This window comes from Saccostrea echinata, unplaced genomic scaffold (assembly GCF_033153115.1).
Source record: "Saccostrea echinata isolate AGI-Se365-2 ecotype Australia unplaced genomic scaffold, CSIRO_AGI_Sech_v1 ptg000008l, whole genome shotgun sequence".
Lineage (NCBI taxonomy): Eukaryota > Metazoa > Mollusca > Bivalvia > Ostreida > Ostreidae > Saccostrea > Saccostrea echinata.
In genome coordinates, this window is record NW_026889757.1 from 8,236,520 (window position 1) to 8,246,983 (window position 10,464).

The 10,464-nt window shown below is 33.3% G+C and overlaps 1 protein-coding gene across 1 annotated transcript in view; it reads right to left on the reverse strand.

The window, feature by feature from the left end:
* Positions 1 to 8,686, reverse strand: part of LOC133181255 (uncharacterized) — a 29,603-nt gene extending 20,917 nt beyond the window's left edge. The window contains exons 1-13 of the mRNA XM_061315789.1: positions 8,658 to 8,686; positions 6,927 to 8,025; positions 5,640 to 6,026; positions 5,342 to 5,440; positions 5,085 to 5,186; positions 4,791 to 4,922; positions 4,531 to 4,553; positions 3,968 to 4,101; positions 3,405 to 3,734; positions 3,020 to 3,144; positions 2,898 to 2,928; positions 2,619 to 2,693; positions 2,354 to 2,530 (exon numbers count right to left, since the gene is read on the reverse strand). Coding sequence (XP_061171773.1) covers positions 2,354 to 2,530; positions 2,619 to 2,693; positions 2,898 to 2,928; positions 3,020 to 3,144; positions 3,405 to 3,734; positions 3,968 to 4,101; positions 4,531 to 4,553; positions 4,791 to 4,922; positions 5,085 to 5,186; positions 5,342 to 5,440; positions 5,640 to 6,026; positions 6,927 to 7,991 — 2,680 coding nt within the window. The 5' untranslated portion in view covers positions 7,992 to 8,025; positions 8,658 to 8,686. The remainder of the gene's footprint in view (positions 1 to 2,353; positions 2,531 to 2,618; positions 2,694 to 2,897; positions 2,929 to 3,019; positions 3,145 to 3,404; positions 3,735 to 3,967; positions 4,102 to 4,530; positions 4,554 to 4,790; positions 4,923 to 5,084; positions 5,187 to 5,341; positions 5,441 to 5,639; positions 6,027 to 6,926; positions 8,026 to 8,657) is intronic.
* Positions 8,687 to 10,464: the final 1,778 nt, after the last annotated feature.

Below are 10,464 nucleotides of genomic sequence, written 5' to 3' on the forward strand. Positions count from 1 at the left end.
ACACCCGCCGTGTGCTCCTTGTCATGATCGGGAAATAACGGAAAAATCCGTCGACAATTCAGTGTGTAAATAATAGCCTAAGAATTAGTATGAAAAACGTCAGTCAGCATTTGACTCAATGATAAATTGTATTTGCTGACAAGGTCATTGTATCGACTATAGAACTTACGAAATGATGACTTTAAACGAGACTGCTGATATTCTTGTTTCATCAACTTGTTTGTCAATAATTTACCCCGTTTTAGAAAATGTATATACGTAGAGCATGCTCTTGCGTATCGAATTAACTGAGAGATGTAAACCCCGTATGCAGGCGATGAAGGTATATTGCTGCATAAGTAAGGGAAGTTGACGATTGAAAAGTTAAAGTCATCACGTTCATCAAAAAGCTTGGTTGTTAGATTACCATTAACGTCTTTTTCAAGTAATATATCCAAATATGAAACAGATGTGTCAGACTCTGTAGTATCTTTTATCTCAAACTCACCGGGATATATCGTATCGACATAAGAAAGGAAATAACAATTGTTAATTGACTATACGTGGTCGATATATCTAAATGTCGAGTTGAAGACCACAGCAAGTGTTTTCTTCTTATCACGCAGAAGATTTTGGACAAATTCTGCTTCATATGAATACAAAAATAGGTCTGCTAATAACGGGGCGCAATTGGTACCCATGGGAATTCCAATAGATTGTTGGAAGACCTGGTCTCCAAAAACCACATAGATATTGTCAATCAGAAACTCAAGCATCTTTTTAATGTCAACTTCAGAGTACTTGCGTGTACAATCAGAATGCTTTTTAACAAAATAATTTTGCAAATGACCAATGACAAGGTAAGTAAATCTACGAGTTCCATTATTATTGAAAAAGCAGCTGTCAATGATATCAAAAAGCCTGGATTTTGATTTATCGTGGGGAATGGTTGTGTATAAAGTTAAAAAGTCGTAAGTTTTTAAGCTGTTGATTTTGGTAAAATCTTGTGATTTCAAATTTTCCAAAAGTTCCTTGGAATTTTTAAGTATCAACATCTGAATTACACCACTTCTCGAATATATTGTTGCACAGTACTCTTGAAGTTTCTGCTTCACTACTGTTAATATCTTAGTGAGGAGTAAAAAAAGAGACTTGATTGAACATTTACTGGAACCCGCTATGTATCTTTGTTTGTAAGGATTTTTATGAAGTTTCGGAATCCAATAGAGATATGGTGATTCATATTCATTTTGGTTGTTTGGAATATTAAAAATATTCAAAGAAAGTATTTTTCAAAATAAAGAATAAAAAACAGAAATCCTGTTTTTTCCCCCGTTTTTAGTTCTGTAATATAAAATACCTTTATTACTTTATTTCAAACTATTTTCAAAAGTAGATAATCGTAAAGCTTATTAAGGTAGGATGTCACTCCTGACATTGCTTATATCATTGATATTTTTAGAAGTACATTTTAGTTATTTACTCATATAGAGTAATCCAAAATTGCTAAGAAAAAGGGGGTCCGTGTGAATCTTACTGAGCAATCGTACAATTGACTTTACCTTTTTTCAATAACTTTATCCTCTATTATATTTTATCAGATGCAATCATGGCAAAAAATATAATCCTGTTTTATGCAGGAGAGTTTAAATAACATTCATTATTATCTTTTAAAAAAATACTGGGAATTAACCGATGTGAATTACTGTGTGACCTGTTTTCAGTTAAAAAAAATATACATATTTGGGGTATTTATAATTTAATCAGACAATAAAATATTTCTTATATCAAGCTTTTTTGGGTGATGACCAGTTGAAAACATCGAGCATTTTCAAAAAAAAAAAGAAAAAAGAAAATGAAATAAAAAGTTGGCCCAGGTTGTGTGATTTTTGAAATATGGGTCAAGATTTTCAATTTTCATTAAAAAAAGCCCCTAAATTTTATCGTGGTTTATTCAATACATCTTCAATTTTTGGCAACGAATTTGAAAAAAAAAATGAGTAAATTTTGTGCAAAAAATATCACTTGAAACCTACATGTACATTAAATATTCCTAACATATAACAACGTAAAAATTTCTTTAAGTAAAAATATATATAGGACCAAAATTCCAAGACGTTAAATAAAACAAATGTGCAGATTTTGAGAATTTTTCCGAAATATACTCATCACAAGAAATAGTCCCTTGCGAATCTTTTCTTATCGAGTTTGTAAGCAGTTTTTTAAATTGAATATTGTTTAATTTTAATTGCTTAATTCAAAGTTCAACTGTAATTGATAATTTTGATATACAATGTAAGAGGCTCTGACCAAACTTTTTTCAAAAGCTGACAAGTGACATAACTTAAAGATTGACTAAAATAAAGGTACGTACTTTTAATTAAGTAATCCTCTGCTCGCAATTCTTCTAAACTTTTGTTTTCATAATAAGGCATTGCTGTTATGCATTGGTGTTTGGTGTAGATATAGCCTTCTCGTTGTTCAAAACATTTGCCTTTTCTCGCAACAAATGCTTGTCTTGTTCCAATAGATTTTTGACTAGTTTTAAATTCTTTAAAATAGAAAAAAATAAAATTAAATCCTTCCCTTGATAACCTAAAATATTTTGAACATTTTAAAGAAAAAAATTGTATTCTTACCTGAAAATTGTAATTGAGTACCAAAGAGCGAGAAGTTTGATCCAGTGTCGAGAAAAATTGGTTTTATATTTTCACCTACATGTACAAAGATAATTTTATATAGGCCTACAGCATGTCTGACATTTTCTCTACACAGTATCGTCTAAATAGAATAAATTGCAGTATATCTATACAACCGTAAATTGAAGAATTTTGATTATTTAATTCAACCAATTACGTACTCTTCTGGTATCAGTTTGACTATACTAGTAACCACTATATACATGTATTGTAACATACCTCTGGGCAAGCAACAAAACCCCAATATTTCCTGTGAAATAAAACATTTCTCTATTATATTGCGGAAATGTAAATAAATCTCTGACTTATCGTAAAATGTTGTTCATATATAATAATGAAACCTCATGTTGTTTGCTGTCCTTCAATTTCAGCTTTCCCTCTACTCTGCTGATCAACTTTTTAACGGTATCTCCACACTTGGTGGTGTAAATCTTCGGTTGCTTCTCCTTCTGTACAGGTGCTTTACCTAAATAAACAGAAGGTGCTTTACCTAAATAAGACGAATTAATATGTCAGAGAGAGAGAGAGAGAGAGAGAGAGTAAACCTAAGAAGGGGCATTTTATAGAAAATGTACTGCAGCTGTTAAACTTCCATAGAAATTGAAATTACAAATTTCAATAAAGTGCAAAACATTTTTTTAAGAAGTCAAGTGAATATGAGATCCTCCTGCCCATTTCCCTATTTCGTATTTATTTATTTTGGAAATAAGTAAATATTCTGTATACCTGTGATCACTAGGACGTGACAAGGACTGCTTACGCTCTTCGTAATTCTCTTGTCAGACATTCGGAATGAAGTTTCTACATGAAATCTGAAAATATATCTGTGTAATGGTTCCAAGGCTGTCAGGTTTCCTGCATTAGCTACGTATTCGTCTAACGAACGATGAACAGAACGGCTGATAACCTTCTTTACAGATGTCAATATTTCTAAACAGATCGAGTAAGACTTGGAGAGACTTGGGGTGGGAATGGAAATAAAGTCTTCTACCCGAATAGGTGCCTTGACATCCTCAATGTACATTACATGTCGCTGACAGGTTATAGAGCATGGTCCTTTAAATATTAACCAATAACAAAATAACCAATATCATTTAGGTTGCAATCAGTGGTTTGATCTTCTTCAGTGCTACATTCTCTTTAATTTTATCTTTATTCATAATACAAATTTAGTACATGCAATGGTTTAAACAGGTTCAAACAGATTGGAAAAAGATAACATTTGTCTTTATTTTATTTACTTTGAGAGCTTATATTTAGTAGTATGAAAATAATGCGTCACCAATTACCAATATTCTTGAATTGTAGAGATTTATCCAGCTCTGATTTTTCTACATAAAAAGACATTGGAGAAAGAATCGGAGAATGCAGTAGGGCATCAGGGCTAGGTAGAGATTCCAATTTCTTCTTATGCTTATCCAACCTACATTTAGCACATTATCATAAAACATTTAATTTGTACTCTAGTAATTGCTCTAAAAAAATTAATAGAAATGTTTGTTTGTTTGTTTGTATGTTGTTTAACGTCCCTCTCGAGAATTTTTCATTCATATGGAGACGCCACCACTTGCCGGTGGAGAGCTGCAAATTTTGTCCTATACTCGGCACTTACGGCCATTGAGCAGTGAGGGATCTTTTTCGTGCCAGCACCTACTGCGACACGGGACCTCGGTTTATACGGTCTCATCCGAAGGACCGGTCTCCACGTCCCACAGTGGGATTCGAACCCGCGACGTAAGGATCAACTCCTTACACCGCACTCTAGAGCAAACGCTCTAACCACTGCGCCACGCGGGCGACTAATAGAAATGTAAAATCTTTTTCATTTCATGATGAGAAGAAACACACACACCTTTCCCAGATCTTTTCATTGCTCTAAAACAGAAACAATTAAAAACGGATGTAATATACTTTTATATAACTAGTGTCATAGAAACATGCTAATTAAACATCTCCGTACTATTCGATTTACACGCAATAACTTAATAATCATCGTGTACAATTCCAAATTCATGTAAATGAATTTATAAAAAATAAGCAAACATTTTGTACTTTTTAAAAGATACCTATATATGGTTGTTTTTTTTAAGTAAAAGAAGTATGTGGACCTACAAAGTAAAATTCCATTAAGGATTCCTTGCCAAGATACTGCAAAGATGTCGATATTAGTTCGCTATCAGCTTTCATGATCGAACCATACCGCCTTTTGTATTGCTGGATCCTCTCCATACAGGACGCATATTCCTTAGAAATCGAGTTCAAAAGTAAGCGAGCTTCATGCAAACTTAAGATTTGGAACAGAGAATGTTAAACATTCAACATTTTCTATCCATCTAAAATTTATTCAAATTGAAACCGTTTATATTTTATGAAATATAAAACTTAAAAACAAAAATAGTGTAGTACCTTCTCAAAATTCCGATAAATCCTGTGTTCTCGTTCTGTAATAAGTTGATGAAGCGATGCGAATTCTTGTTTCAAAATTTCCTTGTTCAAAATTCCATTCATCTTTTATTTAAAAAAGAGCGTTAATTTTTTTTTGAATTTTCATACATTTACTGTGGTTCAAGCTTTAATTGAAAGTACTAGAAATAATAAACCAACCAACTGGTCCCAATTGTTCAAACATTTTCTCATTAGAAAATGTAAAGGATTCTACAAACCGAAAATGTTTCCTCGATTTCTTCTAGTCGATCTGACAGCATATTAATGGACTGAGACCCTCTGGAAGAAAACTGTTGTATTGCTTCATCAAATTTGTCCTAGGTGAATAAATTAAATAAAAATTCCTGGATTAAAATGAACTCTTGTAATTTAGAAACATGTTAAACAAATCTTTTTTCGTCAATTCATTAATGCATAATGATTATAAAACGTGTACAGTCGTTGGAATCTTTTGAGAATTTTGAGCATGTCAAAGTTCCCAATTTCATTTCTTTCATCTTTGAAGTTAAAACTCACCTTTTTGTGCTTAATATAGTCCAGTATTTTGACAAGCCTATCAGCATGTCCAGAGCATTGCTCATTTGTCACAATGCAGTCATCACATCTCAAATTATTGCAAGAATGGCAAAAGTAACGACAAATTTGTTTGTGTTTAGAACAAGCAAAAACATGGAATGGTACTTGTTTACAAATTGGGTGGTCATTAGGATGGTGGCGCTCCATACACGCCTCACAGAGGTATATCATACAATCTTCGCAAATGTTGTAACGTTTTTGTGACATCTGACAATACCTACAAAAGTGTTCCGATAAAGTACTTCCCCTTATCGAAGACGATTTCAAACACCGAGTAGAACTCTCTTCTTTAATTATCTTCACTCCTGCAGGGACCTTGTCGGTACTCTAGACAAAAAGTAAAAAAAAAATCATTACTTATACCTAATCTGTTACATTTTGAATAAAAAAATACCCATGTACTAAAAAGCTTAATTTTACTAGGGGCCTACAGATACTTTGTTAAGCTTCGCATAACTGCAAAAGATGAAACTCTGCCATTCCGTCAACTGAATATTCACTGAAAGATCTGGAAAGGTGGCTGAACGGCAGAGCTCTATCATTCAGTCACATTTCAGTAAACTGTCACTTTTCGCTTAACTGAATGGCACAGATTCATCCTGTGCTGATGTATGGAAATGTTTGGGCTAAAATATACCCTGATTTATTAAAATCATGCCTTGAAGTCTCTGCTCAAATTTTGCTGCAATTTTGTCAAAAAAAATTGTACTTTTATAAAATTGTCTTGTTATATAATGAGTTATGAACTTCGAAAAGAAAGCACCTTTAATTGATTGCTGTTTGTACAATAAATCTCAAATCATCAGATCAATACAAGTACGGTAGACAAAAAAGTGAGTTTATAGATCTTCCCAACTCGACTTATATCACAGTCAATGTGAAATATTTTTTTTAAAGTTATTTATACATAGCTACATGTACAATCATAAACTACTTTTAACCCACCAACCAACCCAAAAACATTTCAAGTGCTCATTACATAAGATATCAATGTGCACCATTCATACATTTACTTCATCTTTACCATCTTTTTAAAATTAAAAAAAAAGGCAAACAATTAAAACTTGGGATCGCTTATTCCATTGCAATTATACATGTATCTTAACTCTCTAATGTTATATACTTGGACATATACAACATTTAGGCAAAATCATACGCATAAAATATTTTCTAACATTAAGTCTTTTAGACTAAGAATGTTTTGTATTTTGACCAAACAATACTAACTTCGATTTGATCTGGGTTTCCAAAGATAGCTTTTAATTCATGGTTATGACATCTCCCCAAATTAATACAATCGTCACATCGGCGACTGTTGCAGACAAGACAAAAATATTTAAGGATCTGTATGTGATCGAGGCATCCAAATTCAGAAAATGCTTTGGATCTGATTGTTGTGTGTTCTGGTGTGTGTGGGTAAAACGCTGTACACGAATCACAGAGGAACATCATACAATCTCTACAAACGTTCCAATAGAAGCACCAACTGTTACAACGATTGCACGCCATTTTGGCCTTTTCTCTTTCTCTTCCGGGGAATAGTTTTCGTATCTCCTCTGAAGGGGGCAATTTGAAATCAAGTGACTTAGTTTTGAAATTCTGTGCATTTAAAAAAGTGTCAAACTTTTCAGATTTATTATTTTCTTTCATGGTGCGAGAGGTTCCTGTAAATTTGAATATCCCAGACCTCACCCCCTCCTCTTGTTGATTATTACATGTAGCATTGTTCTGGGTAGTAATAAGTTTTATACTCTCATTGTCTTTAGTTACTTTCATAGAAGCACGGGTACTATTTTCTGAAAGTTTGTTTTTCTCGAAAGTCTTTATCTGCTGTGAAGTTGATTCTACTGACTCAGGACATCTGATAATTCTTAATTCATCCGCCAAAGGGTCTTCTCTTTTCCAATTCTCCGATTTTTTGTCAGAATAATTATTTTCATGACAAACCTTGTTCTGTATATCATTGGTTAATGCTGCGTTTTCGGAAAACGATAAAGGTGTAGACACTGGGGACGAAATGTTATTGCTTGAACTAATTGTTTCATGTATTGATGCCACTTTTCTTTCCCCTAACTGTTTTACCAAACTCTTTTCAATTTCTTCTTTTGCTTTTAAATATGTATTTTCCACATTCTTTGTTTCGTGTTCGTACGGTTTAATTTTTCTTTCTGTAGATGATATTCTCATAGAAAACCCATTGGGTACCTCCCCATGGTCTTCATCAAAGTGACCGGCAGTTTTACTCGTATCATCTTTTATTTTGTTCTCTTTCTCTGTGGAACCACCGTCCATCTCTTGGGACGTTAAGATGCTGTATTAATTATGCCTGTGTAAAAATTAACCAATTCAAAAATTATTATCCTATAAATTTAGACTGAAATTCCCTATGCTTTTTTTTTTTTGATTATATTTGAAATAACCATTAGGTAAAGATGTATATGGATGGTGTACATTCCCATCCCCTTCTGAGAATTTTCGAAGACACGATAATTTTTCTGAAATAAATTTCTATAACGTATTAAAAAATGGAAAATGAAATATAAGATATCAGAATGTAGGTATGATAGGTAGAAATTCGTGTGATGTTGATTATTGTCTTTTAAACTTAAAAAAAAAAAATTCTCAGAAAAGGTGATTTCACCATCCAAGCGTCTCGTGCCCATGGAAATAATTTCACAAGATATGAAAATATTTATAGCAATATTAATTCTTATAGATATATACGTACATTTGGTTTATATGTACAGTCAGGAAACATGGAAATCACGTATAAGGCGATTCTCCATTAGCTGAAAGTGTATAATATGTATGGTGCCGTCCTATTCTCTATTGAGAAGTTGATGGCTCGTTTTGAGGGGGAGTATAACCGAGCCAGCAACTTCTCAATAGAGAATAGGCGCCGTCCATGCAGGGAATATACATTTCATATTATTATTCTTTCTACATCTATATACTTACTTACTTCTAAACGTAGTAGGATACATGTTCAATTATCCTACTTTCGTTTTCTTTTCAACGAATATAAATAGCGGAAACTGTCATACTACGTACTTGTCAAAATTTCCTATTTGTATATTATAGCTTCGGTTTTCATAAAGTCGTTTTAGTCCCCTACCGGTGAAACCGGAGGGGACTATAGATTTCCACTGAGTCTGTCCGTCCGTCCCTCTGTCTGTCTGTTCCATTTATTTTTCCGCATTTTTCTTCTAAATGCTTGCAGAGAGGTGATTTTTGGTATTTGAGTGTATCTTGATGTGTTACAGACCAAGTTTACATTTCGTTCCGCTTCACTGATTTTTGACGGCCTTTTTAATTTTTAAGGATTTTCCACATGTTTTCCAAGAAACGCTTGGAGATGTTGAGCTGATTTTTGGTATGTGAGTTTACCTTGATGAGTTATAGATGAAGTTTGCATTTTGTTCCGCTTCAATGATTTTTGACGGAATTATGGCATTTTCAAGTGTTAATGGGAACTGGATTACACTTGCCGGGACTTACTATTGCTAATGCAATACCCTCAGAATGCTTGTTTAGTTTCATTTCTCGATAAATAAAATAATTCACATAGTCAGTCCTGTAATATATGTTTGCAACAGGATCGAACCATTTTATACATACTGTATATATTGGAATGCCACGACGGATATAAAGTCCGCTTTCTCTTTCTGTCAAAATCGTTTCTTTTTTGATAGAAATAAATGTTTAAATAATATGATTTCATTAAACAATAGATTGACGCAAAATATTGAATTATAAAAAAATATGTCTGAAAAACTTCTATCATAATGAAATGTAACTAAAACAAATGTCATCTGCTGTGTTAGATGACAAAGGGGGGGGGGGGGTGTCGAGAGTACAAATTATACTTGACACAATTTCCCAGAGAAGAGTGTTTCTTTATAGGCTGAAGGAACGACAATACAGAAGAATAAGCTGTTTTCATAAATACAAGAACCGCAAAGAACTATTTCGGAAACTAAGTTGAAGGAAGGGAGCTCGTTATATAGAGGGGATGGCTATATAGTGATTCCTTCCTCCCCCTCCCCCATGGAAAATGGTTATAAAGTGAGACTTCTCTGGGAGAAGGGTCACTATGTAGCCGAACTTCTGGGGAAGGTTCACTTTATAGCCCTCTTCTGGAAAGAAGACTCACTGACTATATAGTAAGTCTCTCACTTGTATATATAGGGAAGTGCCGTTTTTTAAAACAAATTTTGTAAGAAAGATTTTTTAAGGAAGTGTCAAAGGTAAGGAAGTGTCAAAGGTCAACTGTTTCATGGCTCTTCCATGTAACATACGAATCAATAATTGATACAATAGTTTATGTACTTTCGCCCACTTTATATGAATAATTTATAATAATCAGATATATAGGATCTATCATGATTTGTAGTTGGATATGATTTTTATCCAACGAGTTGTGTGTTTTTTATCCCCGAGCCTTGGCGAGGGGATAAAAACATACAACGAGTTGGATAAAAGTCATATCCAACTACAAATCATAGGAGATTCCTCTTATCACATGTTTAATACTTCACAACGAATGTTTTACATTGTTTTATGCAGGACTCCACTTCATTTTACATCATCACTCTAACGCAAAAACCATTGTGACGTCACAACTGCACTTAACTGTGGAATATGAAAAAATTATCCAATGAGTCATATCCACGGGATAAAGGGGTAAACATGGGATAAATAAATTTAAACAATACAACCAGGCAACCCCCAAGATAAGAACACATCCGTGATTCCGTGACCTGTC